Genomic DNA, 23266 nt, shown 5'->3' with positions numbered 1-23266 from the left:
GCGAATTTCCGATATATCCGAGTCCGATATATGCGAGGTTTACTGTAACAAAAACAGCAGGGGAATCTGGTTTGTGTTCACCCCAATTAGGGTGCGACAGTTAACCTCTTTCCATGAGCGTCTGACCTCCCATCATGATGGATGGATGGACGCTCGCCCGAGTTAAGTGTCGAAGCAACCTGCTTTCAATCAAGACGACTTTTCCTGCATAAATTTAAAAAAAAAGTATTTGTCGTCCGATTTGAGGTATGCTCCTCCGTGTCTCTGGAGGACTTTGATGCCTGGCTGCACCGGGACAGAGCGCCAATGTCTTTGCGCCTCATCAGAGTCCTTGCACACAAACAAACGTGTGACTGTGTGCAGCTCTGCCGGTAACAATGGCGCATCCGAGCTATTCTAGCGTCACACTGAGCCATTAATTAATCGGTAGGGGGGGGTGTAAACAAAAGAGAAAATTCAAGGCATTCACGTAAAAAAACGGCTGACGCCATGAAAAGCTCCGTGAAAAGGCTTCACGGACATCCTTCTCTGTCGTCGATTCATGACTTTTTAAGTCTATTGAGGTGATTCATGATGACCACCAACATACCCTCAGCATGGAGCACTCACACTTCCAAAGTGTGAAGTCGGAGAAGGCGGAAAAAAAAAAAAAAAAAAAGTGACGGGGGAGAGGGGGGTTTGTTGATGTGTTTGGACTCAAGGCCTGCACAACATAAGACGTCTGGAAACAGTTAAGGATGGATCTGTGCAAGGATGTACGCAGGAGGGTGGGAAAGGGAGAGAAGGCGTAAGAGGGAGCCTTGGGAAGAGCGAGGGTGGAGGAGGAAGCGAGGGAGGGACCCAATGGAAGAATTGGGAAATATATCTGGCCTGCTGATGTTGATCAAATATTTATTTTAATCGTTAAGGCAGTAAAAGCTATTTAAAGGTCCCATAATAAAGTATCGGGCTGCACGGTGGAGGAGTGGTTAGCGCGCAGGCCTCACAGCTAGGAGACCAGGGTTCAATTCCACCCTCGGCCATCTCTGTGTGGAGTTTGCATGTTCTCCCCGTGTATGCGTGGGTTTTCTCCGGGTACTCCGGTTTCCTCCCACATTCCAAAAACATGCTAGGTTAATTAGCGACTCCAAATTGTCCATAGGTATGAATGTGAGTGTGAATGGTTGTTTGTCTATATGTGCCCTGTGATTGGTTGGCCACCAGTCTCGACCAAAGACAGCTAGGATAGGCTCCAGCACCCCCGCGACCCTCGTGAGGATAAGCGGTAGAAAACGAATGAATGAATGAGTTCTCCTCCTATTTTGTGTGGAAGTGGTAACTTTTTGGCTTCTTATTTTGTCTTTCCCCACCCTCGGCCATCTCTATGTGGAGTTTGCATGTTCTCCCCGTGCATGCGTGGGTTTTCTCTGGGTCCCCCGGTTTCCTCCCACATTCCAAAAACATGCTAGGTTGATTAGCGACTCCAAATTGTCCATAGGTATGAATGTGAGTGTGAATGGTTGTTTGTCTATATGTGCCCTGTGATTGGCTGGCCACCAGTCCAGGGTGTACCCCGCTTCTCGCCCGAAGACAGCTGGGATAGGCTCCAGCATCCCCCGTGACCCTCGTGAGGATAATCGCTAGAAAATGAATGAGTTCTCCTCCTATTTTGTGTGGAAGTGGTAACTTTTTGGCTTCTTATTTTGTCTTTCCCCACCCTCGGCCATCTCTGTGTGGAGATATTGACTGCTGCCTTTAGCACTTCCGTCCCCCCAAAATAAGATCGTGAGCTGCTCCAAAAACCCCACCGGTCCATTTCCTCCCCCGCCTTCTGCTTCTCATAAAAATAGGTGAAAGAGTGAAAAAGCAACATGAGCACGTCCTGTATGCCAGGGAATGCCTTTGCTGTAATATACCCCCCCCCCCCCCAAAAAAAAAGAAAAACACTCACATATACACACAAATAAACCCCCACCCCCCCTCTTTTTGTCACTGCTTCACTTTCCCACACTATCCGTCTAGAACTTTCCCAGGACCGCTGATACACTTGGGACCCCGCTGGCCATACGGTCGCACTCGCTCTCTTGGGGGAGAGGAGGGGGGGGGGGGGTAGCAGCGGGAGTTGGTTGGTCCACTCGGGGAGTTGTGCACCCGGCGTGGTGACAGCGCCACGTGACAACAAGCTCAAGGCGAGTGGCGCTAGTAAATCAGACAGGTGACGCCAACGACTGAGCTGCTTTAAGGCCCCCAGTGATGAAATATGGTGGCTCTGCAGCTTCATATAGTTCTGGACTTTATACTGTATTGGCTTTATAATCATGTATTGGCTTCATAATCATATAAAAAGATGATCTCATAAAGTACCGGTTATTTGTTATGGGGAGAAGAAGACAAATCCGGAGATTGACATCATTTTAAAAATGTCAAACAGGTCATTTAGTGTCCCACCCCTCCTTGGCAGAAGTCTTTGTCATTCAGCTAAACCAATCACGGTCGAGTGGTTAGCGTGCAGACCTCACAGCTAGGAGACACGGGTTCAATTCCACCCTCGGCTATCTCTGTGTGGAGTTTGTATGTTCTCCCCGTGCATGTGTGGGTTTTCTCCGGGTACTCCGGTTTCCTCCCACATTCCAAAAACATGCTAGGTTAATTAGCGACTCCAAATTGTCCATAGGTATGAATGTGAGTGTGAATGGTTGTTTGTCTATATGTGTCCTGTGATTGGCTGGCCACCAGTTCAGTGTGTACCCAGACAACTGGGATAGGCTCCAGCACCCCCGTGACCCTCGTGAGGATAAGCGGTCAAAAATGAAATGTGTTCTCCTCCTATTTTGTGTGGAAGTGGTAACTTTTTGGCTTCTTATTTTGTCTTTCCCCACCCTCGGCCATCTCTGTGTGGAGTTTGCATGTTCTCCCCGTGCATGCGTGGGTTTTCTCCGGGTACTCCGGTTTCCTCCCACATTCCAAAAACATGCTAGGTTAATTAGCGACTCCAAATTGTCCATAGGTATGAATGTGAGTGTGAATGGTTGTTTGTCTATATGTGCCCTGTGATTGGCTGGCCACCAGTCCAGGGTGTACCCCGCCTCTTGCCTGAAGACAGCTGGGATAGGCTCCAGCACTCCCTCAAGCACTATCCTTATAAAGATAAGCGGTAGAAAATGAATGAATGAATGAGTTCTCCTCCTATGTTGTGTGGAAGTGGTAACTTTTTGGTTTCTTATTTTGTCTTTCCCCACCCTCGGCCATCTCTGTGTGGAGTTAGCATGTTCTCCCCGGGTACTTTGGTTTCCTCCCACATTCCAAAAACATGCTAGGTTAATTAGCGACTCCAAATTGTCCATAGGTATGAATGTGAGTGTGAATGGTTGTTTGTCTATATGTGCCCTGTGATTGGCTGGCCTCTCTCCGGAAGACAGCTGGGATAGGCTCCAGCACCCCCTGCGACCCTAATGAGGATAAGCGGTAGAAAATGAATGAATGAACTCATCACATGTGACAACATGCTGTTGCTTTATCATGGCGCCGCTTATGTGTGATATGCATGTCTTGAAGATAGGAGCAGTGCATTGTGGGTCTTGCTTCCAAGAAGCGGGTTTGCCTGGATTATAAACATGGAGGTTTGTCACGTCTGTCAAGGTCGCGGAATGAATCCTTCAATAAAAATGTAGTTAGCTTTGGACGGGTGGATGTTTGTTTTTCGGAGATTGTCACTTCCTGTGCGCATACACATCTGCATGCGTGTGTGTGTGATGTGGTCCTTCCCATAAACCGCGTAGCTCTCGGTGTCGTTCTTCCCAGTCTGGAGCGCCGTGTAGCGTTCCGTCATGTTTTCCGTTCGGCATGTTTGTAAAAGCTGGTGGCATCATCTGCCATCTTGTCCTGTCGTCTCCCTGAGTTTCTGCTCTGTGGTGTTGGCGGTTTTGCTGTCTCACTGATGCATCACAGACGGGACACCCACACAAGGTTAGGGAAGGTTCCCGGACAGGAAGTCGGAATCCTCCAGCTGTGGTTCACAAGCCCCCTTTTGGACCTTTTTAATAAATCAACTGCTCTCCCAAACAGTTTGATTTAGTGACAACTCTTTGTGTTAGACTCCATTAGGAAAGGTGTACTTAATAATCTGGCAAGAGTGTAAGAATCGAACTATTCTATTTTTAAAGTGTAATATCACCCCCCCCCCCACCCCCCCAGTGGGACTCGCTCACAAAAAACATTTGGCAGAAAATATGATTGGCCAAGTCGTTCCCACCTCATCACACGCTTCCCTATCATTGCCAGATGTTGCAATCAAACACGCGGCTACAGTGTGTCGAGATAAGCCCAGAGGCGGGATTACAAGTCTCACTGGGGGGGGGGGGGGACGTGGGTTTGAACCCGCTTGCCGACTGCAAGCTCTCCTCCTTAACCGGCGACACTTTGAGTGTAGCTGCTGTTGTTTATGAAGAGCGGGAAGGGTCAATCTGTCACTGGATTCCCAGCATCTCTGGGAAAAGCCGTGTATCGGGATAACGGTTCATGCGTCGTGGCGATTATTGGAGCGTCGTTTACGTTAACAATTGGGAAGCCTATACCCGGAGTACCCGGGGAGAACATGCTAACTCCACACAGAGATGGCCGAGGGTGGGGAAAGACAAAAATAAGAAGCCAAAAAGTTACCACTTCCACACAAAATAGGAGGAGAACTTATTCATTCATTCATTTTCTACCGCTTATCCTCACAAGGGTCGTGGGGGGTGCTGGAGCCTATCCCAGCTGTCTTCGGGCGAGAGGCGGGGTACACCCTGGACTGGTGGCCAGCCAATCACAGGGCACATATAGACAAACAACCATTCACACTCACATTCATACCTATGGACAATTTGGAGTCGCCAATTAACCTAGCATGCACGCAGAAAACACGCATGCACGGGGAGAACATGCAAACTCCACACAGAGATGGCTGAGGGAGACAAAAGACAAAATAAGACGCCAAAAAGTTACCACTTCCACACAAAATAGGAGGAGAACTCATTCGGGAAGCCTAAACCCGGAGTACCCGGGGAGAACATGCAAACTCCACACAGAGATGGCCGAGGGTGGGGAAAGACAAAATAAGAAGCCAAAAAGTTACCACTTCCACACAAAATAGGAGGAGAACTCATTCGTTCATTCATTTTCTACCGCTTATCCTTATAAGGATAGTGTTGGAGGGGGTGCTGGAGCCTATCCCAGCTGTCTTTAGGTCGAGAGGCGGGGTACACCCTGGACTGGTGGCCAGCCAATCACAGGGCACATATAGACAAACAACCATTCACACTCACATTCATACCTATGGACAATTTGGAGTCGCTAATTAACCTAGCCTGTTTTTGGAATGTGGGAGGAAACCCACGCATGCACGGGTAGAACGAACTCCACACTCGGGTTTGAACTCGGGTCTCATAGCTGTGAGGTCTGCGCGCTAACCACTCGACCACCGTGCAGTCCAATATGCGAGTTAAAAACATGTTTTTATTTTATGGACACCGCGCGGGGGGGGGGCGAGTGCAGGATATTTAACCAAACAGACAATCAGTGTTGTGCATTTTGCTGAGTCGGTGACTTAGTGGTGCGGGTCAGGTGGTTTGCATGAAACCAAACCCTCAAATGTAAACAAAGTAAAAATCCAAACAAATGTGAAACTGAATCAGCAAAAAAATCAGCTTGTCATTTAAGAGCGTCGATCTCAAAGTTGCACGGTCGGATTGCGGATTGCAAAAGTAAAAATAAAAGCGAAAAAGGCAGCTTGAGGACTCAGCGACTGTGCGAGCAAAGGTTTGATTCCTTTCAAAGCGTAGCTATAAATGATCTGCGGCGACGTTAACGAGCTCCTGACCCAACGGTGGAAGAGAAATGACAGCTTTTGGATGTGGCTGCCGTTTGATGGCTTTAATGAATTTAATTCTCCGCTCATTTGTGGTGGAACCTACACAAGAGGAAACACATGAAGGCACCATGAACTAGAACATGTGTTCGATTCCACTTGTGTACACGTTCCGCTTTTTCCCCAAGCAGTAAATCCACATAACTGAAAGTATTTCAACTCATACGGAGATAGAAAGGATATCAAATATTATTGGGAGTATTGGGAGCCCCCCCCCCTCGTAGCCCGCCGCCTCATGAGAAACGGAGGAGGCCTACACACACTTCCAGGTCCCTGAGCTCTTCCACACCCCCCCCCCCCCCCCTCACAAAGAAACAGAAACAGCTGAACACAATTAAAGCCAACTGGTTTTAAGTCCCACTCTTTTCCCTTCTTAAACGGCACCAGCTTGAACGGAGCGAAGGGGCGGACAAGAAGGACCCTGAGTGATCGTTTTGCACTATTAGTGATCGTTTGCACTATTAGTGATCGTTTTGCACTATTAGTGATCGTTTGCTCCAAAATGAAATCAGTCACATTAACGGTGTTAAAGTAGCTGACATGTTGTTTTTTTTTAAACTATAGTCAAATCATCATGACTGGTTCAAGACTCTTCATTTTTATATTTAGCAAATTTGTTTTGTTTGTTAATTTATTTTAGTAATTTTTTATAAAAAAAATTTGTAAGTTTTTTAATTTTTTTTATTTTTTGTCATGTCAACTACGAGGTGATATGTGCATCCAATGCCATAATGGGTACAATAGTAAGTGTCAATATAGTGATATATATAGCACATCATGACTGGTTCAAGACTCTTCATCCTTATATTTATCAAATTTATTTTATTTATTAATTTATTTTATTAATTTTTTATAATTTAAAAAAAAATAATATTTTTTTTTAATTTTTGTAATTTTTTGTCACGTTAAGTACAAGGTGATATGAGCATCCAATGCCATAATGGGTACAATAGTAAGTGTCAATATAGTGATATATATAGCACATCATGACTGGTTCAAGACTCTTCATCCTTGTATTAAGCAAATTTATTTTATTTTATAAAATTTTTATTATTTTTTTTATATTTTTTTTAATTAATTTTTAATTTTTTTTAATTTTTTAATTTTTTGTCACATTAAGTACAAGATGATATGTGCATCCAATGCCATAATGGGTACCATAGTAAGTGTCAATATAGTGATATATATAGCACATCATGACTGGTTCAAGACTCTTCATCCTTGTATTTAGCAAACATCAACTGCTTGTATTGTTTCTTGAATTGGCTCATCGTCGGATGAGGTCTTCATATGAAAATATGAAAAAAACAAAGAAAAAGTCTATGATTTCCTACAGGAAGTCAAGCGCTGTCAAAGAATGTAAGTCTTGTTACGCCCCACTTAGTCGCCCATACAGACAACCATGTGCGAACATGCTGCTTTCTTTGTACTTTCATTATGTACCCCCCCCCCCTTTTACTCAAATCCCTCCCCAAAAGTCCAGTATAACTCATAAAGAAAGTATTTCCTCCACGCGGCGTCCTGCAGGAGTGGCCGCGCTGGGCCGAGATGAGGAGCAGCTGCCTTGTCAGCTCTGATGCGTTGATGCGGTGGGAGGGGGGGGGGAACACGGCGGACGCCAGATGCACGTTGCGTTTTAGGCGCGCGGGGTAATGCCGTATCGCAACACTTAGTGCTCTTCATTGAAGATAGCGTCCATATATAAGTCTCTGTTAAGTGCAGCATTAAAGAAGCGGTGACTAATTGAAGCTGCGTTCAAAAGTAGTGATGAATAATGAATCAGCCAATCAGACCCAACGAGTCACCTGCTGCTGCTTTTCATCAGAAAACACACAAAAATATCACTTGACGGATTTGTGTACTTTACATGCTAGTTTCCGTTAGCGTGTCCGACTCGGGAAGAATGTTTTGAAACAGCCCTCAGCGAGCTGCTATGTTTTGTGCACGGTCATAATGCGAAGCACATTTTCTTAAGAGTGGCTAACATGTGGCGAGCGGCGAGAGCCAGGAAACAGCTGATGGCGGCGGATTAGGTCTGGACTGCATCAGAGGAACTCGAACATACCACGGGCCTGATGATGCACACGGCAAACATCGTGTTGTTCGACTTCACTTTATTTTAGTCTCGGAAAGTGCGGTGAAATTTCAGGGGTCGAACGACATCGCTTGACCTTCAGTTTGTTAAAAATGTTCCCATGAGAAAATCATGACTAATCGTTACTAATAGTCCGTTCCAGGGTCAAGCTCTCACCCTTATAAAACTTTTATTCACTGTTCCGGGTATGTTTTCAGTCAAGTGAGTGGTGGATCTCCCCTGAGAGGCACTAGAAGACTCGAGGAAACAGCTTGAGAAAAATAAAGAAAAACAATTTCTCCAACTTGCTAAGCTAACTTTTAGTTGTTACAAATATCAGGAAGTTTAATAACATACTAATGAGGAAATGTTCAGGCAGTTTAACTCGCCTGGTGTACAGGAAGTTTTTGTAAACAATAGCCGTATTAGCAGTATTAGCCGTATTAGCAGTATTAGCCGTATTAGCAGTATTAGCCGTATCCGTGTTGTACACTTTTGTTTTTTGTTTTTTTTGGATATGTTTTAAGTCAAGTGAGTGGTGGATCTCCCCTGAGAGGCGCTAGAAGACTCGAGAGGAGATGAAACAGCTTGAGAAAAATAAAGAAAAACTATTTCTCCAAGTTGCTAAGCTAACTTTTAGTTGTTACAAATATCAGGAAGTTTAATAACATACTAATGAGGAAATGTTCAGGCAGTTTAACTCGCCTGGTGTACAGGAAGTTTTTGTAAACATTAGCCGTATTAGCAGTATTAGCCGTATTAGCCGTATTAGCAGTATTAGCCGTATCCGTGTTGTCCACTTTTGTTTTTTGTTTTTTTTGGATATGTTTTAAGTCAAGTGAGTGGTGGATCTCCCCTTAGAGGCGCTAGAAGACTCATGAGGAGATGATGCAGCTTGAGAAAAATAAGGAAAAACTATTTCTCCAACTTGCTAAGCTAACTTTTAGTTGTTACAAATATCAGGAAGTTTAATAACATACTAATGAGGAAATGTTCAGGCAGTTTAACTCGCCTGGTGTACAGGAAGTTTTTGTAAACATTAGCCGTATTAGCAGTATTAGCCGTATTAGCCGTATTAGCAGTATTAGCAGTATTAGCCGTATCCGTGTTGTCCACTTTTGTTTTTTGTTTTTTTTGGATATGTTTTAAGTCAAGTGAGTGGTGGATCTCCCCTTAGAGGCGCTAGAAGACTCATGAGGAGATGAAGCAGCTTGAGAAAAATAAAGAAAAACTATTTCTCCAACTTGCTAAGCTAACTTTTAGTTGTTACAAATATCAGGAAGTTTAATAACATACTAATGAGGAAATGTTCAGGCAGTTTAACTAGCCTGGTGTACAGGCAGTTTTTGTAAACAATAGCCCTATTAGCCCTATTAGCCATATTAGCCGTATCCGTGTTGTACACTTTTGTTTTTTTTTTATATGTTTTCAGTTAAGTGAGTGTTGGCTCTCCCCTGAGAGGTGCTAGAAGACTCAAGAGGAGATGAAACAGCTTGAGAAAAATAAAGAAAAACTGTTTCTCCAACTTGCTAAGCTAACTTTTAGTTATGTTAAAAATATCAGGAAGTTTAATAACATATTAATGAGGAAATTTTAACTAGTTTAACTAGGAAGTTTTTGTAAACATTAGCCGTATTAGTCGTATCCGTGTTGTACACTTTTTTTTTGTTTTTTTTAGTAAGTAAATAAAAAAAATGTATTCAGTTAACATCCGTTTTGGTTATAGTCAGACCTTGTAGATCAAATGAATGATGCTAACCAAGGTTCTGATGTATTCTTCTCTTCGCATTTTTCTTCGAATGGTCATCATTTCTATGTATTTATATACATTTGGAATTGTTTATGGAATGTAAAACTATAAATACAGAAATTTACATTTATAAGTAAATTTAAAAAAAATTATTCAGTTAGCATCCGTTTTGGTTATAGTCAGACCTTGTAGAACAAATGAATGATGCTAACCAAGGTTCTGATGTATTCTTCTCTTTTTACATACTTTAGGTATACTTTAGTTGCTGATATGAGTTATTATGAAGTACGCTGTGGTATCGGTTGACGTGAGGATGTCTTGGGTGATATCATTAATCGGTTAATAAGCGTCCCAAAAAGCCAAAGAATAAGTCACTGTCCACTTTCCAGGTACAATATTTTTGGGGTCAGATTCCACATTGTATGAAGTGGGCGACGTTCCAGTCGTACTGTAATACCGTTGATGGCAAAAGTATGACATGCATGCAGTTTTCCGACAGCTCATCTGTAACAGCAGCACTAGAAAATGCCAGAACCAAAAATATCCCAAGGGCTGTCTCCGATCAAGAGCCAGGGATCATCCAAAGGAAATTCCAAACGTAGAAACGCAGAGGAGACATGCCAGCCTGATGAATCCTCGGCATCATATCGGGAATAGTCATCAGGACAGACAAGATGGATGTGCTGTTTACTGACCCCGAGTATGCGGCCGCCACACATGGCGTGCTGCGTTCAGGTGCATAACATCTGCTGGGTGGCAGTAGAAAAAAAAGAATATGCGTGGGCCATGAAACGACTGAAATATTACTCCCTTTAGGTTTGAGAGCAGGGTAGGGTCAAAGTGTGAGACCTCAGGTGCAGCAGCTTGAGAAAAATAAAGAAAACTTATTTTTCTAAGCAGCAGCTATAAACGAGAGAGCTAGCGACCTAAACGGTAGCCTTCAAGTTATTTCCTTTAAACTTAAACAGCCCAAAAACTTACCACTTCCACACGCATAGGGAGGATAACTATTAACAGTTATTTAACCTTTAACATGAACACGAATCAAATGTAATAATTTTTTCTGGGTACATGATACCATACAGCATCCATATCAAACTAACATTAAACTTTCATATCAAGGCGGGGGCCTCAAAGTAGTGTCCTGCGGGCCACATTTGGCCCGCGGGCCGCATGTTTGAGACCCCTGATTTACAACATATTGCACAACTGCAGGGTCTTGAGACACATGCTAACTTGCAAACTAGAGCTCTAGCGACCTTAACGGTAGCCTCCAAGTTATTTCCTTTAAACTTAAATAGACAAAAAACTTACCACTTCCACACGTATAGGGAGGATAACTATTAACAGTTATTTAACCTTTAACATGAACATTAATCAAACGTAATAATTTTTTCTGGGTACATGATACCATACAGCATCCATATCAAACTTATATTAAACTTTCATATCAAGGCAGGGGCCTCAAAGTAGTGTGCCGCATGTTTGAGACCCCTGATTTACAACATATTGCGCAACTGCAGGGTCTTGAGACACATGCTAACTCGCAAACTAGAGAGCTAGCGACCTAAACGGTAGCCTTCAAGTTATTTCCTTTAAACTTAAACAGCCAAAAACTTACCACTTCCACACGGATAGGGAGGATAACTATTAACAGTTATTTAACCTTTAACATGAACATTAATCAAACGTAATAATTTTTTCTGGGTACATGATACCATACAGCATCCATATCAAACTAGTGTCCTGCGTGCCACATTTGGCCCGCGGGCCGCATGTTTGAGACCCCTGCTTTACAGCAACGACACAAAAGTGTCCCGGATTCGTGCGCCCACAGGACGCCTTGTCAAACATCTTCTCTCAGCGAGAACACAAACATTGTAAAAGCGGTTCCCCACTAAAAGGGGGGGCGTCCGTGTAAAGAGATGCAAGTCCCCGGCATGTTCGGTGTTTGAACAGGTTGCATTGCAGTTCCCGTTCAAATACCCGTTGGTGGGACGTCGCTAACAACTAGCATGCATCATCAGCAGACTTACCTTAAGGAACCCGAAAACACAGATGAGCCTCCTTGTCTTCCTTCTTCTCTTCTATGGAACCAGAAGTCGTCCCTTACTCCTCCTCCTCCTTCTCCTCTTGAAACCAGAGTAGAGATCTCAAGCTGCTCCTCTCTACGGGGGCTGCTGCTTCAGATGAGGAGAAGCTTCAGATGTTCTAAGTCTGAGTGGCTGTGAGGTTAATCTCCACTGTCCCGGGAGCCCGCTTGGAGGATGGATGTCCTCTGAAGCGGGCTGTTTGGACAGTCAAATCACAGCACCGCGGGACCGGGAGGGGGGGTGGGGGGTGGGCGGCGGGTTTTTTTTGTTTTTTTGGGCGACTCCTCTTCTCTCCTCTCCTCTGTCACAAAGAGTTTGAGAAAATGTTCTGAATGGAGACGCACACATAACACTCTCTTTCCCACACTGAGGGGAGAGTGGCAGTGGTCCGGACCTGCTGGAGCTGGAAGCTACAGGGGAGGGGGGGCGGCAGCGGCGGGGGGAGGGAACTGCCAGGGGTGGGAGTCACGCTAGAAGAGAGAGGGAAGTTTTAAAAAAGAGTAAAAAAAAAAAAAAAACAGACTGGATTCTGTGCAATGCCCAGAGGTCTCCAAGCTGTGGTCCTTTGTTTTCAATGAGGAGAAGGGGGACAGTCTCAGTTGGCAACAACAATCTGGACCGCATCAAGCCCTCCATAAAACAACAAACAATGAAAAGGAGAGAGAGAGCGAAGGGGGGGGTTAAGGGGGGGGGGGGGGGTTAGGCAGGCAAGAGGAGTGAGAAAAAAAAAAAAAGTATTGGCAGACTTTTTCGTGGCCTGCTTGGGAAACAAACAGGGAAGTCTCGGTTTCACGGGATAATAACCTCTTACAAAACAACCCCCCCCTTTCTACCCCCCCCCCCCCCCACTCTGTCATTTCAATAAATGAGAACTGAAGGGCAGAACACTTCAATCACATGTTATGAGCAATGACGTGTTCAAAGACACCATGTAATTGTATGGAGAGAAATTTGTGTCTGGTATTTCCGAGCATACTTTAAATGCAGCACATTGTACTTTAGTGTGTTGTATTTGGTAATGGTTTAATTTCATTTGAACATGCATCAGATTACAATTGAATGCATCACATAATCAGTTCACAGTTCCACATGTCCAAAAGGAGTAGGAAGAAGCAAAGCTTATTAAATCCTACCCCTCCATCTGGTACTTTTACAATCAGTAACTGTTACATTTGTTCACTTCCTGCTTTCCTAAAATAGTTTACTTTTTTTTATTAATTTTTTTAATTTTTTAATTTTTTAAATGTTTCAATTTTTAAACTTTTTTTTTTTCAATTTTTTTTAATTTTATTTTTGTCTTTTTTTCTAACAAGGAAACATTCCTATATGGAGATGTGTTTGTGAGTTGGAGATACATCCAGTAGATCTTGTGCACACAGAGATGGCCAAGGGTGGGGAACGACAAAATAAGAAGCCAAAAAGTTACCACTTCCACACTAAATAGGAGGATAACTCATTCATTCATTCATTTTCTACCGTTTATCCTCATAAGGGTCGCGGGGGTTGCTGGAGCCTATCCCAGCTGTCTTCGGGCGAGAGGCACGGGGTACACCCTGGACTGGTGGCCAGCCAATCACAGGGCACATATAGACAAACAACCATTCACACTCACATTCATACCTATGGACAATTTGGAGTCGCCAATTGACCTAGCATGTTTTTGGAATGTGGGAGGAAACCGGAGTACCCGGAGAAAACCCACGCATGCACGGGGAGAACATGCAAACTCCACACAGAGATGGCCGAGGGTGGGGAAAGACAAAATAAGAAGCCAAAAAGTTACCACTTCCACACAAAATAGGAGGAGAACTCATTCATTCATTCATTTTCTACTGCTTATCTTCATGAGGGACGTGCTGGAGCCTATCCCAGCTGTCTTCGGGTGAGAGGCGGGGTACACCCTGGACTGGTGGCCAGCCAATCACAGGGCACATATAGACAAACAACCATTCACACTCGCATTCATACCTATGGACAATTTGGAGTCGCTAATTAACCTAGCATGTTTTTGGAATGTGGGAGGAAACCGGAGTAGAGATGGCCCGAGGGTGGAATTGAACCCTGGTCTCCTAGCTGTGAGGTCTGCGTGCTAACCACTTGACCGCTGTGTCATCTATTTTTGTTCATATTTTTGGATATTTAGTAACGGTGTTCATATGTTTAAGTTTTTGTCTGATCAATGATGTAAACGGAGGTTCCACTGTGTCGAGGTGGGGGGGGCTAAATTGGACAGAAACCATGTTGTCCTCTAATTGGGACGTCCCTGCTGGGATTAATCAGAGAGCGTGCAATTCACCCGCCATTATACGGGAGGGGAACAACACAGCACTCACATTGTAACTCTTTCTATATATATAAATATATATATATGTATGTAATTAGCAACCCCCCCCCCCCTTTAAAGCCACTATTTAACCTACATGAATGTGGTAGTTAGCGTGTGTGTGCGAGAGCCATTAAAAGGAGGCCACGAGAGATAAAAGGTGATCGGCGGCAGCAATGGCGGCCATTACATGCGCTCCTATCCAAACACTGCACGGCTGAAACTGTTAGCTTGTGTTTTCAGGTAAAACTAGACATGATCTTGTTTGACCCCCCGAGTTTCCCTGGGGGCCCCCCCGGAATCTCGGGAGGGGGTGAGAGCAGCGTGAACCCAAAGTCACCTCTGACGCTTAAAGATGATTGGATGGAAACGGTGTTAGATGTGGAGTCAGTTCAGTTAGCGTGATATTTATGTGACACGCAATATATAAATGGCCACTAGGTGTCATGAGTTAGCAGACTTAATCGCCAATAACAGGCCTTTATTACTTTATTATCATAAAAATAATAGTTATAATCATAATAAATACACGGGCCAGTGCTGTGGCTGTACTCCAAAACTCCCAATCCCTGATGTCACTTCCTGTCCACAAGTCCGGAAGACATTGGATGTGTTGGAAAACCGAATACTTACCTAGTACTCATACTAGCTTTTTGAGTATGCGGGAAGTTCCCGGATGCGTACTGCATTCACCAGAACGAGATCAGTCCAAACGGCGGTGTCAAGCAGGATATATTGCTAGTTCGCTTCTTGTTTTCAAAGTAAAAGCACTGATTTATGACATGATGATGAAAAGTAAGGGGGTGTTTTATTTTGTAAAAATTACCGGAAGTGCGTTGCTCACTAGCTAGCTTAAATTTTGCCGAATTCGTCCGAACAAAATTATACTACTGTACTCCAAAACTCCCACTCCCCAATGTCACTTCCTGTACATAAGTCTGGAAAACATTGGCTGTGTTGGAAAACCGAATACTTACCTAGTACTCATACCAACTTTTTGAGTATGCGGGAAGTTCCCGGATGCATACTGCATTCGCTACCCAAATTACCCAGGATGCAACGCAACGTGACGTCACCAGGACAAGATCAGTCCAAACGGCGGTGTCAAGCAGGATATATTGCGAGTTGGTTTGCTTCTTGTTTTCAAAGTAAAAGCACTGATTTTATTTTTGTTTTATTTTGTGAAAATAACCGGAAGTGCGTTGCTCACTAGCTAGCTTAAATTTTGCCGAATTCGTCCGAACGAAATTATACTACTGTGGCTGTACTCCAAAACTCCGAATCCCCGATGTCACTTCCTGTCCATAAGTCCGGAAGACATTGGCTGTGTTGTAAAACCGAATACTTACCTAGTACTCATACTAACTTTTTGAGTATGCGAGAAGTTCCGGGATGCATACTGCATTCGCTATCCAAATTACCCAGAATGCAACACGACGTGACATCACCAGGACGAGATCAGACCAAATCAGGATATATTGCGAGTTGTTTCGCTTTTTGTTTTCAAAGTAAAAGCACTGATTTATGACTGTTTTTTTTTTGTATGAGAAAAGTAAGGGGGTGTTTTATTTTGTGAAAATAACCGGAAGTGCGTTGCTCACTAGCTAGCTAGCTTAAATTTTGCCGAATTCGTCCGAACTAAACTGTAAACAGTTGGTATTTGTACAAATAAATGGCCACTTTTTCGTCTGATGTTTCGGGTTGGAGCGCAATGCATTGTGGGTTATCATGTAGTATGCATGTGTGTGGATAGTATGGGCATGGAAGTATGCAGTAGTTAGTATGCGGATTCGAACACGACCCTTGTTTTTATGTCTTAAATGGCTTGTTTTCTTTGATTATATCTATTAATGTAATACATAAAGGTGACCATAGGGGTGTTATTTCATGTCTGGAGGGCTCTAATAGAGTTTTCTATGCTCAAGCTGCAAAAATAAAAACATTGGAGTGGCCGAACCAGTCTCCGACAAAACCTGTGGAAGGAGCTGGAAGTTCGAGTTGCCAAGAGACAGCCTCAAACCGCTTTAGGAGTGGAATAAAATCCCCCCTGACACGTTTGTGACAAACTACAAGAAATGCCTCAGCACTGCAAAATTGGCCTTCTCCATCGAGTACTAATTCATGGCACAATATTGTGTTGTTATAGCCTGTTGTTATTTCATGAAACTCTCCCACTAATGCCTCTGACAACGCCAATGGATAAACATATTGCGTGTACTGATATATACATTACAATCCAAGGCGCTGTCTTGTTAATGTATACATGAAGCACTTAATGTCTGCAGGTACTCCAATGCGGACTTGATGGTGGAGGACCACACTGCAGGCTTCCTGTCCTCCATCCCACACATGCTAGCTCTTAGCTTTGCTGAAAAGCAGCACACAAACCTCTCATTAGTTCTGTGCACTCCCCTTATGCAGCACTGTTTACCTTAAATCCATACAGTATAGACCAGGGGTCTCAAACACGCGGCCCGGATACTAGTTTGAGGTCCCCGCCTTAATGTTAGTGCTGCCCGCGCAAGTTTGATATGGATGCTGTATGGTATCATGTACCCAGAAAAAATTATTACGTTTGATTAATGTTCATGTTAAAGGTTAAATAACTGTTAATAGTTATCCTCCCTATCCGTGTGGAAGTGGTAAGTTTTTGGCTATTTAAGTTGAAAGGAAATAACTTGAAGGCTACCATTTTGGGTGGCTGGCTCTCTAGTTTGCGAGTTAGCATGTGTCTCAAGACCCTGCAGTTGCGCAATATGTTGTAAATCAGGGGTCTCAAACACGCGGCCCACGGGCCAAATGTGGCGCGCAGGACACTAGTTTGAGGCCCCGCCTTGATATGAAAGTTTAATGTTAGCGCGGCCCGTGCAATTTTGATATGGATGCTGTATGGTATCATGTACCCAGAAAAAATTATTACGTTTGATTAATGTTCATGTTAAAGGTTAAATAACTGTTAATAGTTTTCCTCCCTATCCGTGTGGAAGTGGTAAGTTTTTGGCTATTTAAATTTAAAGGAAATAACTTGAAGGCTACCGTTTAGGTCGCTAGCGCTCTAGTTTGCGAGTTAGCATGTGTCTCAAGACCCTGCAGTTGCGCAATATGTTGTAAATAAAAAGAGTATAAATGTGACTATAGTCGTGTTTTGTCATGTCTACAGGGCTCTAATAATGCTTTGTTCATTTTAATCTGAAAAAAATAATTTGTCTACCCACCAACTATATGTGGTTTATTAAGTTTTTATTATTATTTATAGTAGGACAGCTGTCACGGTACCATGTTCCTTTATTTTTAGCATGTCGTGTTTATTTAACCCCTGCATGATGTCATGTTCTATTGTCTGGTCATGTGTTTATATAAGCCGGCCATTAGCACCGCCGCTTGCTATTAACACATGCTATCATCATATCATAAGTTACTGACATGGTTGCTTTACATGCTAATAGTGGCTGAAAAAATCTGATTTAAATGGCTGCTTTACACTGGCTGTGGATTGAGAGGTGGTTTTCTGAGGTTCTGCTGTAGTACCGGATTTCTAAGAAGTAGTTTGCTGCCCTCTTTTGGTCAATATAAGAATTACATTGTTAAATAAACACCGTGTCTTCTTTTCACCCAGTAGCGAACTCCAGAGGTGTAATTCAGAGAGCATGCAGCAGAGGGCGCTAAAGCCTGTTAAGCTAATAATGTGAGTCAAGAAGAAGATTTTCAGGAAGTGTTTACAATGTTTCTACATCGATTAAATGATAACATAAATACAGAATAATAATAATAAGTGTTCATCTTATTGCAATAGTGTTGAGTTGAACGGTACTAAATGCTAGTACCGAGTACTTTGATCCTTTAGACAGCTCCACAAACGTGTGTTATTGCATTTGAATGCAGTTTGAATACTGGAGTGATACACAAACCTCCCGCTAGAGGGCGGCCGTGCTCAAATTAGGCTTAAATGATACACGCTTCTCTCTAGGCTCAAACTAATCAAAAGGTTCCCTGCTCAAGCCAGCCAAACAAGCTAGCATGCTAAAAATAAGCTTCGTATACGGCTTGCATACATTTAGAAGTATTTCTGCCGTGCATGCAAACTGCAGTTTATGATGGTGACACTTTAACTCCAGCCACAATAAAAAGGCTCGCTGGAGGCCATTATCAGCAACACTATGGCCTGTCATTTTACTTTCACTCTGTTCCAGACCTATTGCCCTGAATATAACTCTAATCGCTTCCTCCACCAGTGGAACAAGTCATACAAACGACATGACACCCACATGCACCCACTTGGCACAACATTAGCATCGTAATCACAATATTTATATTAGGGATGGCCGATATTGGCTTTTTTTTTGCTCAAAACTGATATCAGCCGATACCAATATGTGTAACGTGTGTGTGTGTGTATATATATATGTATATATATCTATATCTATATATATATATATATATTGTTTTTTTGTCTTATTGTAGCATGTCATATTAGTAGCATGGACTTGAAATATTAATTTAAAAAAATTGTAATATAAAATAATATATATATATAAAAATATATATATATTTATATATATAACATATATATTTTAATATATTTATACATCTAATATGTATAATATATTTTAAAAATATATATGATATATTTATATATATATATTTCATATTACAACAATCATAATAATATACATATAATATATAAAAATATATCTTAAAAAATATATAAATATTTTATATATATTTATATTTCTTTATATATCTAATATATATATTTTATATATAAAATTATTTTATATATTTATCAAAATATTTATTTAATATATTTAAATATTTTATTTTAAATATATACATTATATATATTTATATATTATATATATATATTATTATTTTATATTACAACAATTTTTAAAATTAATATTTCAAGTCCATGCTACTAATATGACATGCTACAATAAGACTTATGTGCACTCATAAAAGTACAGCTATTTTTTCTCCACTTTTGTTGTTGTTTTGTTTTGTTTTTTAAATTTATTATCGGAATTCTGACGTTATTGCCATAATATTTTGACTTTCCAAAAATTACAACTTTGTTGTTTTTTTTCTCAAAATATTGCGACTTTGTTGTAAAAATTAGCTTTTTCTGTAGTATGTCATTGATATGCTATTAATTAATTATTATGATTATAAATGACTATTTAATATTTTGGTTACGTTAGAACCAGCTCTACCACCCTAATCATAAACCTTTTGGAAATAAACGTACTCTATGGATAGCGGCGGTGCAGGTGTACCTAATGTTACGGCCGGTAAGTGCATGTGACCCGGTCCACATGACTGGCGGTGAGGAGATTGCAGGTCAATGCACTCGCATCGCTCGGTAGAGCCGACCAGGTGAGTCTCAGGTAAGGTAAGTGACGTCACCCTCGGACCTTTGAACTCCTGGCTCGTAAATCTATAAAGGTGTGTACCTGCTCCTCAGGTAGCCGGCCCAGTGTGTGTGTGTATGTGTGTGTGTGCGCAGGCCGCCACGAGCGAAAACAAGAAGAGTTGCCGGGAATAAAGACGGAAAATGCTCCAGGAAGTCTAAGCGGTTCACTTGAGGGGAAAAAAAGCTGCCGGTATCCGGGATGTACCCCAACTCCCAGCCGGCCAGACACCCGGCCCAGGCGCTGCCCATCAACGGCCAGTTCATGGCGCCCTCGTATGACTTTGCCGCTTACCATCACATGCCGCCGGTCGCCGACCCGTCGGGAAGTGCCTGGAACAGCCTTTACCGTGAGGATTACTCCTACAGCTTCCCAGGTCCCGGACCCGCCGCCGGGCAGGTGAACTTCGCCGCCGCCGAGCTCAGCGGCACGCCCACTGCCACTGGAGGAGGAGGGGGAGGAGGAGGAGGCCTCACCCCCTACAACCTTTTCTCCAGTCAGGACCCCTTCTGCTCCCGGAGGAGACCCCTGGAGCATGTCAAGCCTTCCGCACCGCCGGGTGAGACCATTTATCAGTCTTTTTATGCTTCAGGTAGCGCGCAGACCTCACAGCTAGGAGACCCGAGTTCAATTCCACCCACTGGCATCTCTATAATATCATCAGGATGCAAAATTATGGCAAATAAAGAAGGTGAGAAGCACATTTTAGGAGTTAAGTTAATGCAGGGCTGCACGGTGCACAAGTGGTTAGCAAGCACGCCTCACAGCTAGGATACCCGAGTTCAATTCCACCCTCAAAATTAGGGGGTGGGGGCCAAATAAAGAAGGTGAGAAGCAAATTTTAGGAGTTAAGTTATATGCAGGGCTGCATGGTGGTTAAGTGGTTAGCAAGCACGCCTCACAGCTAGGAGACCCGGGTTCAATTCCACCCTCTGGCATCTCTATAATATTATCAGGATGCAAAATTATAAGAAAAAATTATAAGAAGTTAGCAAAAATGTCAGTTTGTATAAGAAAAGGGCTGCACAGTGGTCAAGTGGTTAGCGCAGCTAGGAGACCTGAGTTCAATTCCACCCTCAGCCATCTCTGTGTGGAGTTTGCATGTTCTCCCCGTGCATGCGTGGGTTTTCTCCGGGTATTCCGGTTTCCTCCCACATCCCAAAAACATGCTAGGTTAATTAGCGACTCCTAATTGTCCATAGGTATGAATGTGAGTGTGAATGGTTGTTTGTCTATATGTGCCCTGTGATTGGCTGGCCACCAGTCCAGGGTGTACCCCGCCTCTCGCCCGAAGACAGCTGGGATAGGCTCCAGCGACCCTTAGAAAATGAATGAATGAATGAGTTATCCTCCTATTTTGTGTGGAAGTGGTAAATATGTATTTCATAACATTTCACAACTTGATTACAGCTCTGTATTAAACATAGAGCTAAATACACACGCAAGTAGTACTTGGTGTGAAAGGTTCTATGTTGGTGGTATTTGCCAGCTGTTGCTAGGCAGAATTCATGGAGTCGGACAATTGAACCATCAGAAGCAGACGCACTTTCGTCACTCTCTCGCTCTCACACGCAGTAATTTGTGCAATAAAAAAAGCTGTACCTGTCGTACATATTTTATGTACTCTGTTCTAAAACTGTGGTATGACTACCAGACTATGAATACATGAAGTACCACAAGTTCTCCATGTAGAGGAGGTTTAAAAAAACTTTATTTACAGTTCATTGCTTCCAGACCTGACCGTGATAAATGAGTTTCCTTATTAATAAATTGAATATTTCCGTAAATAGAGAATAGAAAACCTGTTTACAATCTTTTAAATACAGTTATAATCATAATAATAATAATAATAATAATAATAATACAGACTTAAGTATTAAGTATAAGACGTAAATAAAACTTATTGAGGAGTCGAGTGTCTGTTGGACACCTAGTGGCAGGGCTGTTGACGGGGGGGGGCAAACGGGTGTCTTGTCGCGGGTCCAGGCATAAGGGGGGGGGGCCAGATATGGTGTGTGTGTGTGGCGAGAGGGGGTGCGGGCCCCCACTCAGATTATTATTGTACTACATTCACCATTACAATGCTTCTGCTGCCTTGTATTTATATTTTTTATATATTTTTTTAATAAAAAAATGTAAAAATATTTTTACTTTTTTTTTATATATTTTTAAAATATTTTTATATATATTTTAAATATTTTTATATGTATTTTTATATGTTTTTATATTTTTAAATATTTATTAAAATATATTTTTATATTTTTCTATATTTCTAAATATGTTTTTATGTTTTATATATTACATATTTTTTTATATTTTCTATTTTAGTTCATACTTTGATCATTTGTCCATTTGTATTTTTGAAAATGCTTTATTTTGGCCAAATATCATCATGTATTCATTCAGTTATTTTTGAAAAAAAATGTAATATTAATATAGTAATATAATCTAGTTCATCTAGTGTAATATTAATATAGTAATATAATCTTATAATATAAGAGTGTAGTCGTATCAGAAAGCATCAAATGATGGCTTGAACCTACCTAACCCCGAACCACCACTCGTTAGTTCCTCGTTAGTTCCTCAGTAACTACTGTACAACTACAGTGGGGACATTAGTATTGTTAATGGTGGTCACATGACCCTTACTAACATACATACACACATAGTTAAGTCACACACATCCATCAACCTTTTTAGCCTCTCCCTTCCGCAAGCCTGCGTGGGATGTCGGTGCAAAGCTAACAAAAGAGGCGCTGGACGCCGCCGAAGAGGGTGGGGACGACTCAATAAGATAATGCCGCTTAGGGAACACTGAACCCCGAGTGCGACCCCCCCGTCACACAAGATTTCCCGATCAATGACTGGCTCGCCCTTTGCTGTGAATGTGTGTGTGTGTGTGTGTGTGTGTGTGTGTGTGTGTGTGTGTGTGTGTCAATGAATAGCTTCCTGTGTAAACACCAACGTCACCGATAAGGAAAAAGCCCTTCTGGAACGCATTGGAGAGTCTTTACATTAGATATAGTTGGTTTGATTAATAGAGCTGATGGCTCTTTAAGTGGCGCCTGAACTTGAACGTGGCACCAGACGCTCAAAATAGTCTGCAAAAACATGTGACTCATTGCAGTCCATGGTGCTTTCAATTGTCTTTCGTTTCCTGTGGAGAAGTAAACATATCACATGATCCTTTTAATATGATTTTTTTACCATTCATTCATTTTCTACCGCTTATCCTCACAAGGGTTGCTAGGCGTGCTGGAGCCTATCCCAGCTGTCTTCGGGCGAGAGGCGGGGTACACCCTGGACTGGTCGCCAGCCAGCCAATCACAGGGCACATATAAACAAACAACCATTCACACTCACATTCATACCTATGGACAATTTGGAGTCGCTAATTAACCTAGCATGTTTTTGGAATGTGGGAGGAAACCGGAATACCCGGAGAAAACCCACGCAAGCACGGGGAGAACAAGCCAACTCCACACAGAGATGGCCGAGAACAAAATAAGAAGCAAAAAAGTTACCACTTCCACACAAAATAGGAGGAGAATTCATTCATTCATTTTCTACCGCTTATCATAGAGAACATGCAAACTCCACACAGAGATGGCCGAGGTTGGAATTGAACTCGGGTCTCCAAGCCGCGCTAACCACTTGTCCGCCGTGCAGCCCTTTTCTGATACAAACTGACATTTTTGCTAATTTCTTATTAATTTTTCCCATAATTTTGCATC

General features: G+C 42.5%; 2 protein-coding genes across 9 annotated transcripts in view; one reads left to right on the top strand and one right to left on the bottom strand.

The window, feature by feature from the left end:
- The window catches only part of pdgfrb (platelet-derived growth factor receptor, beta polypeptide), a 37002-nt gene extending 24947 nt beyond the window's left edge, over positions 1-12055 (bottom strand). Inside the window, exon 1 of the mRNA XM_058063446.1 lies at positions 11745-12055. The gene's annotated coding sequence lies outside the window, so the exon portion shown is untranslated. The remainder of the gene's footprint in view (positions 1-11744) is intronic.
- Positions 1-23266, top strand: part of LOC131110393 (homeobox protein CDX-1-like) — a 60454-nt gene that overhangs the window by 35093 nt on the left and 2095 nt on the right. For 7 of the 8 annotated variants that reach the window (XM_058063475.1, XM_058063468.1, XM_058063469.1 and 4 more), the window contains one exon: positions 19628-20091. In XM_058063475.1, the coding sequence (XP_057919458.1) occupies positions 19734-20091 (358 nt within the window). In that variant the 5' untranslated portion in view covers positions 19628-19733. Of the gene's footprint in view, positions 1-19322; positions 20092-23266 lie in introns of all 8 variants that reach the window. The other variant, XM_058063473.1, reaches the window with a different exon arrangement.

This window comes from Doryrhamphus excisus, chromosome 23, assembly GCF_030265055.1.
Source record: "Doryrhamphus excisus isolate RoL2022-K1 chromosome 23, RoL_Dexc_1.0, whole genome shotgun sequence".
NCBI lineage: Eukaryota > Metazoa > Chordata > Actinopteri > Syngnathiformes > Syngnathidae > Doryrhamphus > Doryrhamphus excisus.
The sequence above is the reverse complement of the archived record's forward strand: the minus strand, read 5'-3'. Positions and strand labels throughout refer to the sequence as shown.